We start from the raw sequence: 26,750 nt of genomic DNA on the forward strand, positions 1-26,750 counted from the left end.
GTGTAGAGGAAAAAAGACGTTGTTGAGAACAGATTGACTTAACACAGAATCCCTTCTAAAAATGCCTGCATGACCGTATTTACATAATTTATAGCTAATGTTTTTGCTCTTGCCAGTTTAGTAAATGCTTATCCAAGTTAATCCTGTTATAAATTGTGACTTTCTGAATCTTCTGCTAATCTGTGAGTATCTTAAAAGCAGATGGTATGTCTTATTACTCTTTGAATCCCTTGCCTATGATAGTGCCCGGCACATCAATGTTCAATAAAGGTTGTTTTACTAACTGACACAAACACATGAATTCTCCACTTAAAGGTGATTATATTGTCTTTTCCACCTTAGGAAGTAGCCATATACACAGTTCACAGCAAGTCAAAGCCCCAGTGTGGCGGGTTATTAGATCTCAGATCAAATTACAAAGCTTTGAGGTTTCTTAAAGGCCCTTGCTTTAGATGGCCGTGTTTACCAAGATAGACAAAGAAACAAGAAGCCTCTCCTGAATGTTCAAGGATAAGCAATAAAACAATAGGGTTCTGAATGTGAGTCTAAACCAAATCATAACATGGTTCTTCTGGGGGCTCTGTAGTATTTTTTTGATAACTAATGCAATAATGGAGGTTCTAGCCAATCCACGTGTATATAACCAGAGCAAAAAGATTTAAAACCTGGATTGTTTGCTGTAGGTCTAGAATCACTCAACTAAAAACTGCATTTCACTGGGGAAAAATCCATCCTGATGAAAATTTACTCCTGTTTAGAAATAAGCAGAGTTATAGTCTGTCCTAGAAATGAATTTAGTGAGAATAAAAGAGAATAAAAGGCTTCTCTCTTAACAGCCAGTTCTCTTAATACACTTACTTAAAAGCTTACCACATAACAACAAGAAATTAAGTTTCATAGAAATTCATTTTTTGGTTAACTTTATATATTTTATACCATTTATTTCAATATGGACTATAGCCCACCAGGGTCCTCTGTCCATGGAATTCTCCAGGCAAGAATACTGGAGCGGATGGCCATTCTCTTCTCCAGGGGATGTTCCCGACCCAGGGATCAAACTCAAAAATATTTAAAAAGAATACTAAACCTCCAAGTGTAATCTCTCTTTTGAATCATGTCTGTATAGTTTAGGAGAAAAAATTTAAAACTAAAAAAAAAGAATTAGGGTTTACGCATAAAGGAAAATAACATGTAATCATAAATATTTATATTTTTAGATTCATGAAAAAGAGTTTGCATATGTACCCAAGTTTGTATACATACAAAAATAAAAGTACCATGGGACTACAAATTATATTTGATCTGTTATACTCTACGATTTATAATATTTAAATCACAAATCCTCACATTGATGAGTAGAATATTCTTGGCTATATACAACTCTTAAATTCTTTGATTAAAAAAAAAAATCCCTTTAACCTCAATATGGCTCAAATCCCACATTTCTTAATCTAGCCCATCTTCATAATCAGAAAAAATTATAATAGTTTAATGTTGTTTTCACTTCTACGTCTTCACTGTACCTGGCAGAATGGTTCTATACATAAATGCAAAGTGTTGCTTAAGCCATGGGTGGCCAAAGTGGTTGATGTCAAAGTGCCTTTGAACAAGAAACATATACTGGAAGAGTGATCTAGTGGTGTAGCTGCCATATGCAACTCCTTCATAGAGGGAGCCATCTGTCACCTCTCGGAGCAAGACCAGAGACTTCTCCATGATGGTCAGAACTTGTTTGGTCCATAAGTAAGCTTCCTGAAGGTACCCTAAAGGATGAAAACACATGAAAACAATGACTAAGGATGTAACAAAGCAGAAACAAAAATGTGGCCAAATTAAACCGTCTTAGTTATCTGACTATTTTATACACTTATCAACATTATAAACAGCATCTTGCTAATCCCGGGTTATGAGTCCATGATTTAAGTTAAGAAGTTCTTGACACAGGTCATTTATTAATTAAAGGCAAACCTTTAAATAAGTATCAGTAATTTAACAATCTTTAATAAATTGAAATCACATGATATCTGAGGTTACAAATTGACATTCTTCATGCCTGCAAGAAAAGATCTGTGTATTTAGACTTTTATTCAATTTCTCTAAAAAACACCAACTGAAAATATTTTTGAAGTTTTCCACTTCACAACAACTGTTACCATTATTTTACAGAATCTGTAATAAGCTGCAGATACTAGAAATGCTAAATGAACAGTCTCCAACTTATCCTTTCCTTAGAAGATAGTATTTTGTCCTTTATGTGCTTTTAGATGTCACAGAATCAGACAAGGCAGCACAGTGGGGTGGAGAGACTGTTGGAGTGGTGATCTAAAGGTGACAAAAATCAACTGGGAGTCCCAAGTCTGCCAAAAATGAGCTACATGATTTTGTTCAAGTACTTCTTCACCTGCCACCTTTGCATTTTCCCCAACTGAGAACTAAAGGTCTAAAATATTTTATAAAATCCTTTTGACTCAGAAATGCTATTTTTCTATCATTTTTGTGAAACCAGCATTTAGGGAACAATAACAATTCCTCACATTTTGTATCATTTAGAAGTTACACAGCACTAAACATAACCTTACTTAATCCTTTTAAACAACTCAATTATGCACTATTTCTCCAAAATTACAGAAAGGTTGACTTGTCCTCTGGCACATGACTAAAAGTGAACAGAGCTTTGATCTGAACCCAGGTCTTTAGATTTAAAGTTTGTTTTGTTTGCTTGTATTTAAAATAAACAACCCCTAAGGATCAAGTTAAGCTCCCAGTCTCCTAATGTGAGTAGACTTTAGTTATTTCCTTCCCATAGACATGTGCATGGTCATCCATGCTGAACCCTCTACCTTGGCCTACTAGATGTGCTGGGTATGGGGGCTTCCAGAGGCCCAGGTACCACCAGATGTCCCAGCCTAAAGCCAAAGTCCCAGCCTAAGTAAGTTCCAGATCTCATCTCATGGGGGAAGCACCATTCTCAGGGTCTGGTGTGCAATGGCCCCTTCTCCCATCCAGCTCCACACCTGACATACCAGCCTTCTGGATAGGTTTTAACTTCCATTTTCTAATTATTAGGGTTTAAACCCAATCATCTTCATCTCTTTCCTCATCTGTATCCTCCATCTCCAGCCAGACACCAATGTGACTGACGTTTAAAATCAGGACTGCTATTTCACTGCTCCTCATATATTTCATTACCTGATTTTCCTTATTTTTTCCTTCTAAAAAACTATCCAGGAGAGATGAGGTAATGTCTACCTTTGCAAATTTCAAATCTATCCATATGAGGTACCAATACTGTTGTTACTAATGGTCTGCCCTGTGTTTTTTCCATCACCCATATATCTTGCCTGGATTTCTCCTTATTTTCATTTATCCATATCCTATCTACCCTTGAAAGTTCTATGAACCATCTCAAACTCATCTAAACGTGTTCTCCTGAACGCAAACTTAATACACTCATTTGATATTTAATCATAACTTCATGACACTCTTTATCTCATTCTCTGGTCTTATTACAAGTATGGTGTAATCATTTAAACATTTCATTTGTGTCTTCTTTCCAGTTGATTTGTAAACTGAATACATGTGATCCTGTGGGCCCTCTGTACCAAGCCTCAGACTGGGTTAGCAGAACAGAAAGTGAAAATGTTAGTTCATTTCAGTCATGTCCGACTCTTTGTCACCAAATGGACTGTAACCCACCAGACTCTTCTATCTGTGGAATTCCCCAGGCAAGAATATTGGAGTGGGTAGCCACTCCCTTCTCCAGGAGATCTCCACCCAGGGATTGACCCAGGTCTCGACCCAGGTCTCCTGCACTGCAGGTGGATTCTTTACCAACTGAGCCACCAAATCCTAATTCTCCCACTGCTGAGATGTCAAGTGAATTCAATGGGAGCTACACCTGACAAAGCTGCCTCAGTCAGGATCTACAAGGCTGCTCTGAGCACATGGAATTATCAGTGCAGTGTGGCCAAGGTAGCTCCTAGAGTGAGAGCAACGCAGCTGAGAAAGCCAGGGCTGTAAGCCTGATGACTAACAGAGATGTGAAGGACCAGGGATTCCACTCCTTTTCTGTTCCCTCTTCTCATCAGTGTGGGCGCTGCTTGTGGAAAAGCCCTGGAAGACTGCATCCCAGAGCAAACCATGACTTTACTCAGAAAACAAATGCACGTGAAAACTCCTGCCAAGGCCAAATACAAATTGTGATCCATTTCGAGCCAGTATTTTAGGTGCCTGTTTATTATCTGGAACAATTTTATCTACTGTGGAGAATGAAGAAATAAGCTCTATTTCTGCTGGTAAAGAACTAAAAATTTATCTAAGGGAATTAAACTGTACTAGACTAAAATCCAAAGCCCTGGGCTACCATCCAGCTCACTCTAGGGTTCTTTCCACAGGCCTGAGGATTTATAAATGGTCTGATGGTAGGTGTTCACGTGGCTTACTTATTGACTTTTAAAATTCGGTTTGTATTCGTGAGAGTGGGGGGGCAAAAATTTACCCTCTTAGTCAAGCTTTCCTTAAGTTACTACAAATTGAATTTGTATTTTCAGAAAGGCAACAAAATATAGTGGAAAGGCAATGAAGTTTGAATTTGGCTAGAATGGGGTCCAAAGCCCAGCTACCTTATACAGATGATGTGAGAACTAAATCAAATACGGGCAAGGAATAGCACATGCTGTATGCTCAATTAATTTTAGTTTCCTTTCCTCTAAGACCTGATTAAAAGTGATGGTTGATATAACAAGGGAGAAACTTAGGCTTGGGTAAAATCTGATGCTGGATAATCTACAAAATGCTTACTAAGTCTTATGGGGAAAGAAATCAAGAGTTAAACTCTTTTATTTTAAAAAATTTTTTAAATTTTTTTGAGTTAAATTCTTTTAGATTTTCCAGTTATGAGTATATATTTAATATTCTAATAATTCACTGTGAACCAAGGGTCATTTTTCTTAAACACAACCTTATTTAGTTATTTAAAGATGTCTCTCAACAGGAGTTGTAATTAAGTCAGAATGACAAGAACAAAGAAAATGTGATGGCAGAAACCAACACAATTACAATAAAGCAATTATTCTTCAATTAAAAATAAATTTAATTATAAAAAAAGAAAATGTGATATTAGCAATTATATAATACAATCAGGCAAAGCAGCTATATGGTCCATAAAGTCAATTGTAAATTTGACCTGAATGATCTAGATTAACTGATTTTAAAGATTTTTTTTTGATGTGGACCATTTTTAAAGTCTTTATTGACTCTGTTACAACACTGCTTCTGTTTTATATTTGGTTTTTTGGCCCTGAGGTGTGTGGGATCTTAGCTCCTCAACCAGGGATCGAACCAGGATGCCCTGCATTGGAAGGCAAAGTCTGAACCACTGGACCACCAGGGAAGTCCTTAGATTGATTCTTTTAAAGTCTTTAGAGGGGGAAAAAAGTAGCAATATATTGACACACAACCTGTGTGTAAGGAATATTCAGTTCAAATAATAAACCACCTGTTCAGCTTTTATAAACTCTATCCAGCCTGGTTACCTTCACTTTCAAAAATTGGAAAAAGGAATATTCATCACTGATCCTGTGTGTAAGGATATGACTTGGGACAATACAAGAGCATACTAAAATAACAAGCAGGCTAATGTAACAAGCAGAAATGAGGAAAGAGAGGTCTCTCAACTCTCCAAGCAGTGCATGAGGTATTATCATGGTCTGGGCTTAGTTAGGATCCAAGTATGAACATGTACTTAGACTAGTTATAGAAATGTTTGGTTCACAATGTGGTAACTGTGACCGATGTCAGCTCAAGGTATTCCTCAGCCGTACACACCTTGATTCATCAGAACCAGGCTTCCTGTGAGCAAGGCCATGCAGTTGGTGGGCTGATGATTGTGCAGGTATTGAAATCCCCATCCTCTCCTGTATGAAGTCTCATACATATACCCCGAGGCATTGGCGATCACTTCAAGAAACTTCTCCTGTTGTGTCTTGCTCAGGTAGTTGTACAAGAAGTCATAGGCAGTGGCAAAACCAACCAGGGAGTGAGCAAGTGGGACTTCATCCCAAGGAGCATCTTTCACCAACCTGTAAAGGAAAAGAGACCACGCAAATGAGTGCCACATGGCTCAGAGCCCTCATCACACTTCTCAAGTATCTACTTCTCAGAACAACAACAACAACAAAGGACACCAGTGAAGGTAGAGTCCACAAGGTTTAATGACATAAAAAATAGATTTCCCACCACATAAGACGCAAGCATAAAAGATTGTCTAATGTGAAAATTACAGACTTCACATTTTCTCTTTCCAGCTTCTGGCAACATTAAGATGTTAATTTTTAGTTTTTTTTTTTTTAACTCTTGACAAGAGATAGAAGAGTATATTTATATTCTCGAGGGATTGAAAGTATGTAATATGTAGTGACAGAGCAAAATTCTCTGGACTAACCCATTAACTAGTGCTCACCCTCGCCTTTCTACCTGCAGTAGGGTTCCTGGCTCTGTTCTACGACTGTCATGCTGAAACAGTTAAAAGTGTACATATATCCCACCTTATTTCCCATCGGCTGATCCAGGTGAAGGTACCATGGTACATAGTCTAGGTCCTCTCAATCCAGACAGATGCACTTGGTCAACGTCATGATGAGGAGAGTGGCTAAAAAGCTGGTGTAAGTGAGTAAAGTGAGCCAATTCCAACTCAGATTTCTACATCTCATTTTTTCTCAGAATGAACTGCACTTATTTCAAGGACCTTCAAGCACTTTTTTAGGGAAGTCTAAAAGCTAATCCGTGAAGTACTAAACTGTCCTTTTCTAGGAAGCTACATGGCTGCTTGACTTACTATGTAATTCTGCAAATATTGGGTTGGCAAAAAGAAAACTCGAATAAACTTTTTTGGCCAACCCAATACATTAATAGTGTGTGGCCTGCAGGAAACAGGAAACAGGAAACTAAAAAGGATCTTTCACAATCACAGTTCTACGGAATTATCCGGAAAACCCTCCCTATCTGTTCAGGATGTATTTGAGTAATCTCTCAAAGAGGGAAACAAATGAAGGGTGTACTGTACTTGTGGGAGGTGGAAGACAGCTCTCAATTCGGGATTAAACGAAAGCTTAACATTTCTATGCCAGAGCCTCTTTTTGGCAAACTAGTGAAGCCTCGGCCTCTTTCTCAATATGTCTTAAAACTCATAACATATAATACATAGCGGTACCAGGAAATGTATTATTTTGAAATATAATTATCAGCACAGATATTTTTTAAAACTGTGATATATGTGCTTCTTTATTAAGATATTAAAATTCAAGATTTACTGGCTAGGATAGTAACTATGGTAATTTGTAAGTAGTGATGAATATACATAGTATTTTGAGATGTATACAGTAAGTGTATGTGACATGAAAATATCTGTGACAAAGACACAGGCTCTCCTCAGATTGCTATAGCTGGTTATCTAGATACATGATTTAGAAGAGATGCTAAAATTTCAGGTATAGTGAAAATTTAGATGTAGTATTTCTCTCATACAAACCCCACAGACACAGACTAAGAAAACTTAAGGTCTGAGAGACTACTTCTTTTAGACTGTGTTTCTCCTTCAGGAGTTTATATCGGGTTGGCCAATAGGATCATTTCCATTTCCATAATGGAAAACCCCAAACGAACCTTTCAGCCAACCCAATACTAAAGACCTGATTGTCTCAGTGAGGCCTTCTCTGCCCACTCTGTCAGAATTTCAGTGTTACTCCTCAACCCACAGCATTTCATTCACTTTCTTCATTTCTTTGTCCTCCTGGCATTTAAGTATGTCTACATCTATGTGTGGGCTTCTCAGGTGGTGCAGTGGTAAAGAACGCACCTGTCAATGCAGGAGAAGCCAGAGGTGTAGGTTTGATACCTGGGTTGGGAAGATCCCTTGGAGAAGGAAATGGCAACCCACTCCAGTACTCCCGCCTGGAAAATTCAATAGACAGAGGAGCCTGGCAGGCTATAGTCCACGGGGTCACAGAGAGCTGGACACAGCTGAGAAAGTAACACACAATAGACAAGTGTGTGCTCAGTCGTGTACAACTCTTTGTGACCTTCATGGACTGTAGCCCTCCAGGCTCCTCTGTCCATGGAATTCTTCAGCAAGAATACTGGAGTGGGTTGCCATTTTCTTCTTCAGGGGATCTTCCCAACCCAGGGATTGAACTCAGGTCTCCTGCGTTGCAGGAAGATTCTTTACTGTCTGAGCCACTAGGGAAGCCCAGGTTTATGTGTACATATCCTCTACCAGAACTGAAGTTCTAAAAGGCAGGGTTATCTTTTCTCCTCTGCTGTATTCACTGTTGGATCCCCAATCCCAGAACAGTGACTGGCACACAGGAGACTTTCAATAAATCTTTTGGGGAAGAAAGAAAAAAATGAAGTAACAAGCCTGTAGGCCACACTGTTGACAGTGAATATGTGATGATTAAGAAATCAGCAGTTTGGAAGAATCGCTTGGTATTTAACAATAATCTCAGTGTTTGGTTAGCTGTGCTAATGATACAGCCTGGTGCTAAAATGACTAAAGTTGATGAGTTTCTTAACCAGTTGGCAACGGATAAAGCCACCCTGCCAGTCAGCTTGCCAGTGTGTGTACTGGTTGTAAACAGACTGTGAAGAGGGTGAATTAATTCCCTATTTCTAGGAAAGAAAACAACTCACACTGCAAGCTCACTGCCAGGGAGTTAGAAACACAGTCTTCCCTGATTCATGGTGACTGCGGGGCCAGACAGAGAATCCAAGGCATTTTTTCCCCAGCCCTGCGTCTCTGCACCATGTCATCTATAAATGACAGCACACGCGCGCAGCTGTGATAAAGCTGACATCAATGAGCTGCGACCACCTAGTGCAGGCTGACATGTCTGATACACCAATGAACTTACCAGTGAACTTACTTTTATAGATAAAAAAACAATTTCCAAGCTCCCACATACAGTTGCTTATTCTAAGCAGTTTCCAATTCAACAAAACACTAGTACACTGAATTTTTTTTTTAAGTTCCTCATTGTAAGTCAATGCTTCATTAAAAAAAATTAAATTATGTAATAAAAAATCTTTTAAAAAAGTTCCTGGTACCATCAGATACATCACTATATCATTATGAAATCTGACCTGTAATAGCTACATTTCTAAGAGATTACTTAAATTCTTTACTAATTCTTATGCAGATACAGAGAGTAATTATGGATGAGAGTATATTTTACTATCATGGAAATCAAAGGAAATTTGCTTCTAGCTCGTAAGTGGCAGTAAAGGATCTATCTTACTCAATGTCATCCTAACTATCAGTTAGTAGGTTTATACTAAAGAATCACATTAAGAGGTGAATCATAAAAAAAAGATAGATATTAATTTATGAATTTTATCGCACTTTAAAATATCTATATGTACATATTCACCAATCTTTTGAAGGGGAGCCAAAAGCCTTCTCTTTGAATATGGGTCTATGGATCAGTGTCATTATTTTTTCCTGCAAAGAACATGTTAACAGCACAATTTTCAGCCTTGGTTTCTCTAATATAGGAAGAAATTAAAGATATTTGTGAAGGGATATAGAATTCTTCCAGAATTTTGAGTTTTTCCCTAAACTTTTACTAATCTCATCCACATTAAATTATGATGGAAGTTTTTTATAGTAAGTCATTCCAAAGCATTTAAGCATTTAGAAACATTCTTTTTTTTAACTTACACTTATTCTATTTGTAGATTATTAAACTGTGCAATTAAACGTATTAGTGATTATATGTATTAGGAAAGATATTCCCATCTGAATGCAGAGTTCCAAAGAATAGCAAGAAGAGAAAAGAAAACGTTCCTCAGTGATCAGTGCAAAGAAATAGAGGAAAACAACAGAGTGGGAAAGACTAGAGATCTTTTCAAGAAAATTAGTGATACCAATGGAACATTTCATGCAACGATGGGCACAATAAAGGACAGAAACTGTACGGACCTAACAGAAGCAGAAGATATTAAGAAGAGGTGGCAAGAATACACAGAAGAACTATACAAAAAAGATCTTCATTACCCAGATAATCACGATGGTGTGATAACTCATCTAGAGCCAGACATCCTAGAATTCGAAGTCAAGTGGGCCTTAGGAAGCATCACTACGAACAAAGCTAGTAAAGGTGAGAGAATTCCAGTTGAGGTATTTCAAATCTTAAAAGATGATGCTGTGACAGTGCTGTACTCAATATGCCAGCAAATTTGGAAAACTCAGCAATGACCACAGAACTGGAAGGGTTAGTTTTCATTCCAATCCCAAAGAAAGGCAATGCCAAACAATGTTTAAACTACCACACAATGCACTCATTTCACACACTAGCAAAGTAATGCTCAAAATTCTTCAAGCTAGGCTTCAACAGTATGTGAACCAAGAACTTCCCGATGTTCAAGCTGAATTTAGAAAAGGCAAAGGAACCAGAGATCCAATTGCCAAAATCCACTGGATCATAGAAAAAGCAAGAGAATTCCAGAAAAACATCTACTTCTGCTTCATTGACTACGCTAAAGTCTTTGACTGTGTGGATCACAACAAACGGTGGAAAATTCTTATACCAGACCACCTTAACTGCCTCCTGAGAAACCTGAATTCAGGTCAAGAAGCAACGGGTAGAACCGGACATGGAATAACGAACTGGTTCCAAATTTGGAAAGGAGTACATCAATGCTGTATATTGTCACCCTGCTTATTTAACTTATATGCAGAGTACATCATGTGAAATGTCAGGCTGGAGGAAGCACAAGCCGGAATCAAGACTGCTGGGAGAAATATCAATAAGCCATATGCAGATGACACCACCCTTATGGCAGAGAAAGGAAAAAGGAAAGGAAAGTTGCTCAGTCATGTCTGACTCTTTGTGACCCCATGGACTGTACCCTACCAGGATCCTCTGTCCATGGGATTTTCCAGACAAGAGTACTGGAGTGGGTTGCCATTTCCTTCTCCAGGGGATCTTCCCAACCCAGGGATTGAACCCGGGTCTCCCGTACTGTAGGCAGATGCTTTACTGTCTGAGCCACCGGACAGCCAAGTATGGCAGAGAGTGAAGAGGAACTAAAGAGTTTCTTGGTGAAGTTGAAAGAGGAAAGTGAAAAAGTTGGCTTAAAATTCAACATTCAAAAAACTAAGATCATGGCATCCGGTCCCATCACTTCATGACAAATAGATGGGTAAACAATGGAAACAGTGTGAGACTTTATTTTCGTGGGCTCCAAAATCACTGCAGATGGTAACTACAGCCATGAAATTAAAAGACTCTTGCTCCTTGGAAGAAAAGCTATGATCAACCTAGGCAGCATATTAAAAAGCAGACATTACTCTGCCAACAAAGGTCTGTCTAGTCAAAGCTATGGTTTTTCCAGTAGTCATGTATGGACGTGAGAGTTGGACCATAATGAAAGCTGAGTGTCAAAGACATGATGCTTTTGAACTGCGGTGTTGGAGAAGACTCTTGAGAGTCCTGTGGACTGCAAGGAGATCAAACCAGTCAATCCTAAAGGAAATCAATCCTGAATATTCATTGGAAGCACTGATGTTGAAGCTGAAGTTCCAATACTTTGGCCACCTGATGGGAAGAGCTGACTCATTAGAAAATAACCTAATGCTGGGAAAGACTGAAGGCAGGAGGAGAAGGGGATGACAGAGGATGAGATGGTTGGATGGCATCACCAATGGACATGAGTTTGAGCAAGCTCGTGGAGATGGTGAAGGACAGGGTAACATGGCGTGCTGCAGTCCATGGGGTCGCAGAGAGTCAGACATGACTGAACGACTGAACAACAACAGCGTATTAGTGAAAGTGGCATAAACTGATTTGAGAACAAATACAACTGATACTTGCTAAGCACATAATCCTACTGGTGGCAACAGAAAGGAACAGATAAGAGTAGAAGGTGGCCCAGCAGCCTTGACATTCAGCAATCTCTGAGGGCTGCTGCCAGTTACACAAGGGATGGAGGTTAATTTCATTGGCAATTCAGTTAAGAGGTGGTTAGTTAAGAAAATTAAAGAAGTTAGAGGTTAGTTAGGAAAATTTTTACTGTATTCCCCTTTTTATAAGCTGTGCTTTGACCTGTTTAGAGAGCTGTTCTTAAAGTAAGGTCCATGAACCCCTGGGGTCTCTTGAGACTCTTTCAGGGGATTCATGAATAAAAATTATTCACATAATAGTATAAAGATATTATATATTGATATTCACACTGATGGTGCAGAAGCACCAGTGGGTTAAAAATGTTGGCATCTCAGCAAAAATCCAGGTAGGGGCATTGAACTGCTCTAGTAATCCTTGTAAGATTCTGCACACTGCCATGCACTCTAAGTTTTAAAGAAAAACAATTATACTTAAGAATATCTTTAATAAACCCAGTTTCATTTAAGAATATCCTTAATAAAGTGGTAAAAATGATTGATTTTATAAAATACCAATCTTTTTAGTACATATCTTTCTAATATCCTGAGTGATGAAATGGAAAGTATATATAAAGCACTGTGGGTAGCAAAGTATATAACTGTCATGAGAAGAAACTGCATTGAGTTGAGAGCAGAACCAGCTCCTTGCTTTTTTATGAAACATCATTTTTACATGAGAGAATGACGACTAACTGACAAATTTCAGTTTTATAGACTTGGGTATTTAAGTGGAAGTTCTCTTGAAACAAGGAAGCCTTCCAGTTCAAGGAAAAGGTTTTGTTGACAGTGACAAAATTTGAGCTTTCAATCAAAAAAAAAAAAAAAGAATTTTGGAAAACTTGTTACCATGAACTTAAAAGTTTAGCAATACTTTACTAAGACTTTTCTGATGAGATCAGCGATTAACAAATATGCAGGAGACGTAAAAGATGCAGGTTCAATCCTTGGGTTGGGAAGATCTCCTGGAGGAAGAAATGGCAACCCACTCCAGTATTCTTGCCTGGAGAATCCCATGGACAGAGGAGCCTGGCAGGATATGGTCCACAGGGTTGCAGAGTTGGACATGATTGAAGCAGCTTAGCATGCATACACAAATGTGTCAACATTTCAGAGATGGGAATAACTCAGAGAATAAACATTCAAATAAATAGGCATGACATTACAAAACCATGCAAAGATAAAAGATTCATTTTAAGTGCAAAACATACCAATGGACTTTTTACCAGTTAAAATATATAAGGAGCTTATTAATTAACATAACTTTAGAATCCACATCGAAGCTAACTTTTAAAATCCAGATTCCACATAAAACTAACTTATACAAAACTACCACATGTCAAGTTCTAGTATGGTATCAAAGAAGCTATCCATAATTATCTGAAAAGACTCCTCAAATATCCCTTCCTTTTTAGTCACATGTCTGTATGAAGCTGGATTTTCTTCATGTATTTCAACCTAAATACTACATTGCAACCAACTGAATACAGAAGCAGATATTCAAGATTTGCAACAGTGTAAAACAATGACCTCTTTCACACTAAATATTTTGTTTCCAAAAATCTAGCTATTTTTTCCTAAAAATATGTTACCTATGTTAATACGAAGTGGTCTTCTTTTTTTCAAATGAATGAATAAATATTTTTTTAAATTTCTTAGATTTAGTTTCTAGTACGGTAAATTTTAATAGGCATAGCCCACATAAACAAAGCTCTTTGATATTCAGTGTCATTAATTTTTAAGAGTGTAAAAGAATTCTGAGTCCAACATTTTAAAAATCTGCTGCCTAGAATATTTCCAAAGGTGAATGTAAGTGAATTTATGTGAATAAGAATGATGTGAACATAGAAACTATGAATTGCCCAGGTTGCAACGCACAGTATTGATAGGGAAAGGCATAGGATTTATCATGATGTGCTGTTACCATAAATCAAGTTATGACTGTAAAAGGAAGAGACATAGTAACCTTTCCAAAATTAGTAGCTTCACTAATCAGAATTTTTATGATAATTTTATGGAGACAGATTGCTTCTATTATCAAAAACGCTTTTGAACTACTATGTAAGGAGTACAAAAATAGGCAATCTAAGGAGCCTATTACTTAAAGCTTGACAGCCTACTTGATGAAATAATAAAATAGTCAACATAGTAACAATGTTGACATCTACTTTCATTTGCATAGAGTTTTAAATGATCAAATAATTATATTAAAAACTTTTTCATACAGTCTTAGTAGAAACATAGTCTGAAACATGGTCTGTAGAAAATTATTATCTTAATTATTATCTTAATTTTGGAAAGGTTACTATGTCTCTTCCTTTTACAGTCATAACTTGATTTATGGTAACAGCACATCATGATTAATACTTACATATCTAAGATTAACCTTAGACATTATAATGTTTGCAGAATATTCTGTATACTATCGTTTAAATTTTTATACTATTTTTACTAAATACTATTAGTAATAGTAATAGTATTTAATACTATTTTTATACTATTTTTACTATTTTATACTAAATTTTTAAATTTTTATACTATTTCATTGACAAATACTGTTAAAGTGAATATTTGGAGTAATAGAGGTTCTATATTTAAAAATCTAAGAGCTATCAAGAAATCACTGATATTTATTTAAATGAATCAATAATTTATTTTAAAAAATACTAGAAACAATGGGATAATGTAACTCCCTTTATAATATTTTGATTATTAGTCCTGTTTTCGAGCACTTTTTACACCTTGACAATTTTACACCAAGCTTTTCATATGTAACTACGTTTTGAAGGTCATGATTTGATTGATTCATGGTATAGGTAAAATTTATGTGTTTTCACAAGTATGTCTGAATGAGGTTCCACTGTTCATTAAAACTTTCTGAAAAGCAGAACTCCAAATAATCCTTTTTTTTTCATTTTGAGATAACACATAGTTTTATAATCTGTAAAATATTTATATAGTAAATTCATAAAGTAGATGACTCATATTTAAAAATCTGGTTTATTTTAGACAGTAGATGTTTATGTAAATATAAATTTAAGAGAAAATGAAGTAAGCTTTAAAGAAATTAAGAATTTGAATGTAGAACACAGCAATGAACTCTTCAGAAATTCCCAAATGTAACTTTACAGAGCAGAGCAGCACCAACTTCACATTTGCCAGCTTCACTGAAGCTATGTCTACTGCACATTAGCCACACCTTCGCCTACAGCATGTACTTGGTTACACCAACAAAACACGCTAATATAAGGCCAGTTCTATTTTTAAATGTAAATCAATTCATTCATTCATTCATTCTAAAAGTGTCCTAAAGATAGTCACCAGATAGACAGTCATTCCATTTTTCAACCAAATGCCTCTGTTTGCTTGGAAACAAACTCCTGTAAGTTAGGAGAGTCCTGTGTTACCAAGGCTTTTAAAAATATGACTAATGGCAGCTGTGATTCATCTTTTTTCCGCTAAGTTAAACGTAAAAACTAGCCATAAATGTTAAATGTCAGTAATATGTTACATTTTGTAAGTAATTCCTACAACATTTAGCCAAAGGAAGTGGATTTCTAACCTGGCCGTGTCTGTGAAACACAGTGGGACCCTGAGAATTGTGAACTGTGAACTGCCAACAAGAGCCAGAGAAGCGAAGAGAAGCGAAAAGCAAAGGAGAAAAGGAAAGATATTCTCATCTGAATGCAGAGTTCCAAAGAATAGCAAGGAGAGATAAGAAAGCCTTCCTCAGCGATCAGTGCAAACAAATAGAGGAAAACAACAGATTGGGAAAGACTAGAGATCTCTTCAAGAAAATTAGAGATACCAAAGGAACATTTCATGCAAAGATAGGCTCGATAAAGGACAGAAATGGTATGGACCTAACAGAAGCAGAAGATATTAAGAAGAGGTGGCAAGAATACACAGAAGAACTATACAAAAAAGATCTTCACGACCCAGATAATCACGATGGTGTGATCACTCACCTAGAGCCAGACATCCTGGAATGTGAAGTCAAGTGGGCCTTAGAAAGCATCACTACGAACAAAGCTAGTGGAGGTGATGGAATTCCAGTTGAGCTATTTCAAATCCTCAAAGGTGATGCTGTGAAAGTGCTGCACTCGATATGCCAGCAAATTTGGAAAACTCAGCAGTGGCCACAGGACTGGAAGAGGTCAGTTTTCGTTCCAATCCCAAAGAAAGGCAATGCCAAAGAATGCTCAAACTACCGCACAATTGCACTCATCTCACATGCTAGTAAAGTAATGCTCAAAATTCTCCAAGCCAGGCTTCAGCAATACGTGAACCGTGAACTTCCAGATGTTCAAGCTGGTTTTAGAAAAGGCAGAGGAACCAGAGATCAAATTGCCAATATCCGCTGGATCATCGAAAAAGCAAGAGAGTTCCAGAAAAACATCTATTTCTGCTTTATTGACTATGCCAAAGCCTTTGACTGTGTGGATCACAATAAACTGTGGAAAATTCTGAAAGAGATGGGAATACCAGACCATCTGACCTGTCTCTTGAGAAACCTGTATGCAGGTCAGGAAGCAACATTTAGAACTGGACATGGAACAACAGACTGGTTCCAAATAGGAAAAGGAGTACGTCAAGGCTGTATATTGTCACCCTGCTTATTTCACTTCTATGCAGAGTACATCATGAGAAACGCTGGGCTGGAAGAAACACAAGCTGGAATCAAGATTGTCGGGAGAAATATCAATAACCTCAGATATGCGGATGACACCACCCTTATGGCAGAAAGTGAAGAAGAACTAAAGAGCCTCTTGATGAAGGTGAAGGAGGAGAGTGAAAAAGTTGGCTTAAAGCTCAACGTTCAGAAAACTAAGATCATGGCATCTGGTCCCATCACTTAATGGGAAATAGATGGGGAAATGGTGGAAACAGTGTCAGACTTTACTTTTTTGGGCTCCAGAATCACTGCTGATGGTGACTGCAGCCATGAAATTAAAAGACGCTTACTCCTTGGAAGGAAGGTTATGGCCAACCTAGATAGCATGTTTAAAAGCAGAGACATTACTTTGCCAACAAAAGTCCGTCTAGTCAAGGCTATGGTTTTTCCAGTGGTCATGTATGGATGTGAGAGTTGGACGGTGAAGAAAGCTGAGCGCCGCAGAATTGATGCTTTTGAACTGTGGTGTTGGAAAAGACTCTTGAGAGTCCCTTGGACTGCAAGGAGATCCAATCAATCCATCCTAAAAGAGATCAATCCTGGGTGTTCATTGGAAGGTCTGATGTTGAAGCTGAAGCTCCAATACTTTGGGCACCTCATGCGAGGGGTTGACTCATTGGAAAAGACCCTAATGCTGGGTAGGATTGGGGGCAGGAGGAGAAGGGGACAACAGAGGATGAGATGGTTGGATGGCATCACCGACTCGATGAACATGGGTTTGGGTAGACTCCGGGAGTTGGTGATGGACAGGGAGGCCTGGCGTGCTGCAATTCATGGGGTCGCAGAGAGTCGGACACGACTGAGCGACTGAACTGAACTGAACTGAACAAGAGCCAAGTAAACCTGGAATATAGAGAAATTTGATCTGGGGGCCTCTGAGCAGGCAGTGAGCTACCTAAGGGGCATGTTCAACTCAATTCTGGCCTGGCGTGTAGTCCATATTCCAAGTGTTTGATCAGGAGACTAAGGGGCGGTATTTGCATCATGAAGCAAAATTAACTATAGTTGGGAGGAAAGAGAAATTTATACTTCATGTTAATTAAGCATGTAGTGTGTGCGACGCCCTTTACATACTTATTTCATTTAACCTTCAAAACTCACATTAGATATAATATCCCCATTTCATGGATTGTAAAAGTGGTATTTGGACAGGAAAATTCTTCATTGAAGATCACATAGTTAAGTTAAATGATGAGCCATGAACGGAATCCAGGACTATCTGAATCTAGAATTTTTATTTCTTCTTGGTGGGAAGTACTGTGCTTTTAAAGAAAGTCACTAATTTTGCATAAGAACCCAACCAGAAGAAAGTGCTAGTCAGCAAACCTACCAAGAGCTAACTAGGCAGAAGGGCACTTATGCTGAAATATAACACAGGGTTCCAAAGCCCCACCCTGTTCAAGAGAGAAATAAGGTACAAGATGTGGGGAAAGGGGCAGACATGAGAAATGACAGTGTGCTCACATGGTTCTTCAGGGTCCACCCAAGGAACATGTGATTCCAACCACAAAACATTCCTGAAACAATTCTCCCTGCAGACCTCTGGCGAGCCTGGGGCTCCTAATGTACTGTTCCAGGGACAGCTGGTCCAGGGGCCGGTGGGCTTGAACCTGCATGCTGAAAATCTTCAGCTCCTTAAGCTAGCCAAGACTAGAGACACAGAAATAGACAATGAGTTTTCCTTTTTGAACTCCTACTTTGCACCCTGTGTGCGTGCTTAGTCGTTCAGTCATGTCCAACTCTGTAACTCTATGTACTGCCGCCTGCCAGGCTCCTCTGTCCATGGGATTTCCCAGGCAAGAATACTGGATTGGGTTGCCATTTCCTTCTCCAGGGGATCTTCCTGACCCAGGGATTGAAACTGCATCTCCTGTGTCTCCTGCACTGGCAGGCGGATTCTTTATCTGCTGACCCACCTGGGAAGCCCACTTGAGAACAACCGCTAGAAGGATAGCAGAAGGACAGAACTAGAATCGACTGTGTATAAAGACACCTATGGGGAAAATGACGTATCAACTCTGAACTAAAAAAGACCATTTTCTTCCACAATCTTTGTTTCTATATTCATGAAATCACTGGATTCAATATAGAGCACTACCTCTTAACCTCATTCTAAAGCTATACATTTAATAATGCAAATATTAAATTCTAAAATACAAAAGTTCAGGTCAGTCTGGCCCTACTCAAGAATACTGAGGAGTCAATCATGCAAAAGCAGAAACTAAAAAGAATATTCTTTTTTATTTAAAAAGTATTCTATATGGTTTACAGAGAAAATGAATTAATCTGAATGTCAAAACATACCAAGTTAATATAAATAAAACATAGAACAGTGTTGTTAAGTGGGAAATGGCACTGCCATGTCATTATTTCAATGTTTAATTCACTGACACAAAGTCTTTTTATCTAAATACTCAATTTATGCTATCCAAGTATAATCTACACAAATGGAACCAAACAGCATTCATAATTGCAATCCATTTTTGCTGGCCAAGTGTGCTTTGGGCTATTGCCTAGCCTAAAAAGGTAAGTAGGAGAAACACTGTAAGTAAGATGATTCAAATTTGATAACAAGACCTCTGTTCTGTAAGAATGGCAGAGCTCAAAGGACTAGAGTTTGAAAACAGGCTTACCTATCAAATTCTAATAATAAATTATGAAAGAATCGGTTATAATGGAGAAATTTCTGAAACTTGAAAAGGTGGTAGGAGAGAATAACATAGATTCTCCTGTACTGTTCAGAAAAGCTTAATAAAATGACTTTTGGCCATTTAAAAAGTAGCTTAGTATTTTATATGTTTAGCATGCTTTATATTTATACATGTAAAATGTTTCTAAATGTTTCAGTTGAACAATTCACAGATGTCATCACTTTAGTCAATGACTAGGCAAGCATCCAGTGATTATGGGAGAAAAAAATGCCTAGAAGTAGACAATTTCATTTTAAGAAAAAATTAAAATGCAAGAACAGCCAAGGAAGTCAATGAGAATAACAATGATGGAGGGTGACTAGCTCTGCCAGAGAAGAAAACACACTAAAAAACTTCACTAATCAGAACAGAGTGATACTAACATATGAATAGACATACATACCAATGGAACAAAACAGGAAATTCAGAAATAGATGCAAAAACATATGGAAACTTGGTATATGATAAAGGTAGGTGATCAAAAATCAACAGTGAAATGAAGTACCTTTTTACAAGTTACATTAGAACAACTAGATAGTCATTTGAAGAAAAAATAAAACTGAATTCAAACCTTACAGGACCTAAGAAAATAAATTCTAAATCAATTAGGCATCTAAATGTAAAGTAAGAAATATAAATCTTAAAGCAAAACATAGATGAATTCCTTTGTGACCAGAAAGGAAAGCCTTTCCAACTAAGATTCAAAAACAAGGAACAATAGAAAAGAGTGACAATTTTGGCCATATATAAATGAAATGAAACAAAAATAACCCAAAAATCTTTTGCATAGGAAAAAAAAGACCACAAGTAAACACTAATAAACTGGGGAAAATATTTTAATCATGTATCTTAAATACAGTTAGACCTATCCTAATATACCAAAGGCTCCTAAAACATAAGAAAAAAACCCCCAAAATCTCACTGGAAAAATGAGCAAATGACAAACAAGACAGTTAACAACAACAACAAAAAGACAAACATCTCCCATTCAAAATTTTCATCTCCACTTATTACCAAAGAAATTTAAATTAAACCTGCAACAACTAGTCTAATCAGCAAAAAAAAATCAAGTATGATAAACACTCCAGTAAAAGCTGTGGAGAAACAGAAACACTCTTAAAAATGCTGTCAGGGATGCAGAATAGTATAAATCCTATGGGGTAGAGTTTGGCAACAAATTTTATATGGATTTTGTATTTTGACCCAATAATATCACAAACAGAAAACCATATATGCATAAGGTTATTTATCATGGCATTATTTGTAATATGATCCTAATGTGGTTAACTGTGAACCATGTAAATATTTCAGATGTTTAAAATTAAACACAAGTCAGAAATAAATACTGAAATGAAATGATACACTTGGGATTTGATCCAATATAAAAAGAACAAATATGAGAATATGTTCCAAACAAAAGAACAAGACAAATCTCTAGAAATCAAATATGTTCCAAACAAAAGAATAAGATAAATCTCTAGAAATCAAATATGTTCCAAACAAAAGAATAAGATAAATCTCTAGAAATCAATCTAAATCTCTAGAAATCAATTTTAATAAAATGGAGATGAATGATTACCTGATAGAGAATCAAAACAACAGTCATAAACATGCTCAAAGTTAGGAGAGCAATGCATGAACAAAGAGAGCACTTCAACAGAGATAGAAAATATTAAGAAGTACTAAGATTGTAGTGTCATAGCACTGAACTAAATTCAAAAGGATTCAACTGCAGACTACACCAAGTGGAAAAAGAGGATCAGTGAACTTCAAGAGAGGCCAGTGGAATTCATCCAGTCAGAGGAGAAAAAAGGAAAAAGAACAACAACAACAAAAAAACCCAGTGAAGATAGCATAAGGGACTTATCAGTTCAGTTCAGTTCAGTTCAGTTCAGTCGTGTCCGACTCTTTGTGACGCTATGGACTGCAGCACGCCAGGCCTCCCTGTCCATCACCAACTCCCGGAGTTTACTCAAACTCATGTCCATTGAGTCAGTGATGCCATCCAGCCATCCTCTGTCATCCCCTTCTCCTCTCACCTTCAATCTTTCCTAGCCTCAGGGTCTTTTCAAATGAGTCAGTTCTTCGCATCAGGTGGCCAAAGTATTGGAGTTTCATGTTCAACATCAGTCCCTCCAATGAATATTCAGGACTGATTTCCTTTAGGATGGACTGGTTGGATCTCCTTGCAGTCCAAGGGGAGGGACTTTTGGGACACCATTAAGAAGACTAGTCATACACATTATAGGGGTAAGAAGAAGAGGGAAGAAGAAGAGAAGTTTATGCAAAGATATAATGATTGAAAACTTCCCTAGCCTGAGGAGAAAGAAACAGTCACCCAGATAGAGGTAGCCCCGAGTATCAAAAAAGATGCCTTTAAAGAGACCCATAGCAAGACACATAACATAGTTAAATTTTAAAATAGAAAGACAAGAGCAACTTATTATGTACAAGGGAACTCCCATAATACTATCAGCAGAGTTTTACACAGTGAGATGATATACTCACAGTGTTGAAAGAAAAAAAAAAACAAAACTGTGGATCAAAAATAACCAAGTAAAACTGTCTCTCAGAATTGAAAGAAAGATAAAAAGTTTTCTAGATAAACATATGCTGAAGAAGTTTATCACTACTAACTGGCCTTACAAAAACTGTTAAAGGGAGTTCTCCAAACTGAAATCAAAGGACACCAATTAGTAACATGAAAGCATAAACTTCAACGGTAAAAGTAAATATACACTTAAATGCAGTCATAGTTTAACAGTGGTGGGTAAATCACTTATAAATCTAGTATAAAAGTTAAAAGGAGACTGCATTAAAAAAGTAAGTATATAATAATAATTATTAGGGACTTCCCTGGTGGTCTAGTGGCTAAGACTCTGCACTCCCATGCAGGGGGCCGGGTTTATCCCCAGTCAGGGAACTCGATCCCACATGCCACAACTAAGAGTTTGTATCCTGCAACTCAGAGATTCCGTGTGTGGCAACTAAGATCTGGTACAGTCAAATAAGTAAATATTTTTTAATTATAATTTTTAATAGATACACAATGTAAAAAGACAACCAAGGTTTCAAAGTTTACCTCTCGTGAATACTTCCTCTGGAAACCAGTGGAGAATTTAATTTCTCCACCCAAATTAGGCTATATACCAAGAAGACAACACGCGTTTCATGGCCCAGGGGATCCACCACAACCACACAAGAGGAAAGAAGAGTAAGTCAACAGCTATACAGCAGATCTAGATTATAACCAGTCAAACGCTGTGGCAGTTTCCTCTTCAAGAAGACGAATTGTTAAGAATGTCTTATTAAAAATATCTTGTTGGAATGGGTTAAGAGATTTACATAACCGCCTGAGAGTCTGGTTGGCAACTGGTGATAAATGCATAGGAAACTAAGCAAATAAAGCAAAAAGGCTATAAGTAATCCTAGAGAAAACAAAAAGTTGTACACATATTGAATGTAATCACAGTATAAGATAATGGCTCAGCTGTCAATAGCTTTTGCTTCATTAAAATATGCAAACACAATATTCATTCAATTAAAATCACAACATATCTACATTGGAAAGCTGCAGGGACAAGAAGTCTGTATGTGGTTATGGCAGATGGCATGTGTGAGACATGGATGAATGACGTGTCTACAAGCCAAAGGATGCCAAGGGTTGCCTACAACCACCCGAAGCTAGGACAGTGGCATCAGACAGTTCTTCCTCAGAGCCTCCAGAAGGAACCAACCCTGCTGACACCTTGACTGCAGATTTCTAGTCTACAGAACTGTGAGAAAATCAACTTCTGTTTGTTTTAAGCCACAGTCTGTGGTACTTTGTTACAGCTGCCCTAAGAATAAGACACCGACCTTACAGAATCTGACTTGTCATCACCGCCATCTTGCATGCACCATCTTCTACCTTTCCACTGCTGTCTGAACACGTGGTGACTCCTACTTATTTTAAAGCAATCCTCTTATATTCTGACATCACCACATGCAAAAGGGCAAATAATTACCTGTGATATTGAGTTTAAAAACTGAGAGAGATACTTTCAGGGGGAAGGGGAGGGTGGGATGAATTGGGAGATTGGGATTGGCATATATATACTATTGATGCTATGTATAAAATAGACAACTAGTGAGAACCTACTGTAGAGCACGGGGAACTCGATTCAAAGCTCTGTGGGAACGTAAATGGGAAGGAAATCCAAAAAAGAGGGGATGTATGTATACATATAGCTGATTCACTTTGCTATACATCAGAAACTAACACAACACTGTAAAGCAACTACACAACAATGAAAATTCATTTTAAAAAAACACATTAAAAAAAAAGTGAGGTATGGCAAAAACTATTACAATATTGTAAAGTAATTAGCCCCCAACTAAAATAAATAAATTTATAAAAAAAAATAAAAAAAATAAAATAAAATAAAAAAAAGTGAGGGACACTTTAACAATGGCAAAAATGGTACTCAAATTGCTAAGTCTTGCCACCCTGATGGTAGCAAAATATCAAACTCAAAATGAGACCGACCTTAAGGTGCTAGGATACACAAAACAATATTTTACTTTCTATTATGGTTTCCTGAACAAGGTTAACATTTACCCAAGATTCCTACTTTTTTATGCTTTATCAGAATTTTTCTCTTTTACAATATGCTTTTTCAAGGTTTTGCTGAAGTTACCTTTTTAAAACAGTGAATGAATTGTGGTTGATTTTATGCTGGGTGCCAATTGGAAGTAATGTGCTGCAGAATTTATTCCACTCAGCCCTGGAAACCTGAAATGCAATCATTAATCACAGACTTGCACTGTTTCCTAATGAAAAAAAGATGCTTAATAATATATCTTAGGAACAAATATGTTGAACACTAGAATTATGGAATAAAGAAGCCACCTCAAAGAGTGAAGCTGTCCCCTCACTGGAGATCTTCAAGAAGAGGGATTCTAAGAAGGGATTCTCTGAAAGGGAATGTGTTTATCAGAATGTTAGAAGGAGATTTCAAATTATAAATCACAAGCTATTAATAGATTGTGGCATGATTATAAGGGGCTGTGACCAGCATATTTTTAGTGGAATTTAACGGCATGGAATAGAAAATAGAGTGCAGGGCATAACTTAAACGCAAGGCCTGGTTCTACTTACACATTTACATATGTAGAGTTATGTGTATACTGGGTTATGATGTCAATTTTACTTCTTACTGTAGGTCAGAGTTAAAAAAGGTTTGAAAGTCACTGTCTTAGAGGATAAATGTGCCACATCAGATGCATCCTGTAGGCAGAGAGGACCCAGGCTCAGGGCTGGCTTCCGTGCGTAGATTGAGGTCAAGACGAGGTTGCCCCGAGCATTTTCCAGCAGAGGATCTGGAGCTAGCCAAAAGGGAAAACCCACTGAGAGTTCATTAGAAAGGAACCCAGACCACCAGAGAAGCTCAGAATGTTCAAAGAGGGCAGAAGATGGTATACAATGGAGGCAGGTATAAAACAGCAAATGGGTCCACACAGTCAATTCAAGAATGAAAAACAATTTGTCACCATGTAGAAAAAGAACAAAAAAACATTTCTCATCCCCCCAAACAATCTGTTTGGCTTTGAAGTCATTTATTTTTAAGAGAGATAATGAAATAATACTTATGAACAGCACCCTGTCCAATAATGTTTATTTTATGCATGTCCCAGGGACACAATTTTTATTAAAGAGTACTTCTTAAAAAGTCATCTAGCAACAAAGTGGAAAAAGCCAGTTTAGGATTTTTCTTTGTGAATCATAAAAAATTTGGAAGATGTGCTATTTGCCATAGAAAGAATTAATGAGTAAAGTTAATTTAGATTAAATTGTGAGCCAAACTTATAAGCCACTTCAACATGCCATGGGCACTAAACACATCCCCAAGTTTTAGATCCAGAGTTATCTGTTATACTGAAAATAAAAGTGAAATGGCAAACCGCTCTAGTATTCTTGCTTGTAAAATCCCATAGACAGAGCAGCCTGGTGAGCTACAGTCCATGGGGTCGCATAAAGTCAGAAACAACTGAGCACATAAACTCATTAGCCACTCCAAAGGCTGAATGTAATCACATCTTCTTTAACCAATTAACAGGCTATGATAGAAAAGCAAAGAGCAGAAGATTCAAACTGGCTTTAACAACAGTGTAAAATCTTCCCCATGTCAACAGGTTCTCCAAAGTAGGTAAAATAGTAAACTTCATATGGTTTTTCAAAATAATGGCTCAAAGTCTAGGGTGGGAAGATATTAAAGTTAATGTAAAATTTAAGCAATATGTGTGGATTTATTCTCATCTCTCCCTTTCCCTAGATTTTTTTCTTAGAACAGTGAATTCCCTATAATTTAATCACAAAAACAAACTAAAAACTGCACATTAAATTGTTAAAAGCCCAAATTGCCATCCATACCTCATCAAGAATCTTTTTTTCTTTCTTCTCCCCTCAACTTCAGAAAAATAGCATGATTCACTCAAGTGGATACTTTCTTCCTGGAGTGCCTCCTGCATGATGTTTCATTTTGGCTACACATCCAGAAAGTGATTTGAGGACACCCAAGTGGCTGTAATGTTCTTTTACCACGTTACCTTGCCTTCTCCTTCTTCTTGTTGTTATTCATTTATTTATTGTGGTAAGCCTACTTTAATTAAATCTGACCTGCTCTGAACTTTCCTTCTAAATTTTCCTATCATCAACAGAAACTAAGTCCATTGTATTTAGAAGCAAATTTTTTATTGGATAAAATCTTTTTTTTTCCCTAGTGACATTTTTTAAAGTCACAGTATACTTCCAGCAAACAAGAGGTAGCTAAAAATAATGCTGGAGAGACATGAACTCAACATCTCCTCTTGGGCCCACAGGCTCTTCAAACTTTGCTGATCCCAATCCAAACCCTCTATTAGTATTCTCCAAGAGTTCCAAGTGTTGCTATCTCACTGAAAGGTCCCACCATCCTCTCAGCATCCCATAAAGAATGTTTCTTGCCCTTCTTGTCCTCAAATATAATTGTCAAGTCTTATACATGCTAAGGGGCTTCCCAGGTGGTGCTAGTGGTAAAGAACCTGCCTGCCAACACGGGAGACGCAAGAGATATGGGTTTGATCCCTGGGTCGGGAAGATCCCCCGGAGGAGGGCAAAGCAACCCACTCCAGTATTCTTGCTTGGAGAATACCCTGGACAAAGGAGCCTGGTGTGCTACCGTCCATAGGTTCGCAAAGAGTCGGACATGACTGAAGCAGCTTAGCACACAGAGCACATACATGCGAAGCCTTAGACCTTTCAGGAACCCATCATTTCTTTCCCTTCTCAGACCCCCTAATCCAGGCTGTCATCTGGATAAACACAAAAGGCCTAACTGGTCTTCCTGGTTTGACCTCTGCAATCTACTCTCCCCATGTGATCAGAGATTCTTCCTACAACACAAATCCTTCACATGGAGAAACTGGCAGC

General features: G+C 37.5%; 1 protein-coding gene across 14 annotated transcripts in view; it reads right to left on the reverse strand.

Annotated features, from left to right (window-relative positions):
- DSE (dermatan sulfate epimerase) overlaps nt 1-26,750 on the reverse strand; it is a 141,360-nt gene that overhangs the window by 6,670 nt on the left and 107,940 nt on the right. For 10 of the 14 annotated variants that reach the window (XM_081530040.1, XM_081530048.1, XM_081530038.1 and 7 more), the window contains 2 exons: nt 5,827-6,080; nt 1,524-1,763 (listed from right to left, as the gene is read on the reverse strand). In XM_081530040.1, coding sequence (XP_081386166.1) covers nt 1,524-1,763; nt 5,827-6,080 — 494 coding nt within the window. Of the gene's footprint in view, nt 1-665; nt 751-1,523; nt 1,764-5,826; nt 6,081-26,750 lie in introns of all 14 variants that reach the window. The other 4 variants (XM_081530051.1, XM_081530049.1, XM_081530050.1 and 1 more) reach the window with 2 other exon arrangements.

The sequence above is a fragment of the Giraffa tippelskirchi genome, chromosome 9 (assembly GCF_054371585.1).
Source record: "Giraffa tippelskirchi isolate mGirTip1 chromosome 9, T2T-mGirTip1v1.2.pri, whole genome shotgun sequence".
In the NCBI taxonomy this organism is placed as follows: domain Eukaryota; kingdom Metazoa; phylum Chordata; class Mammalia; order Artiodactyla; family Giraffidae; genus Giraffa; species Giraffa tippelskirchi.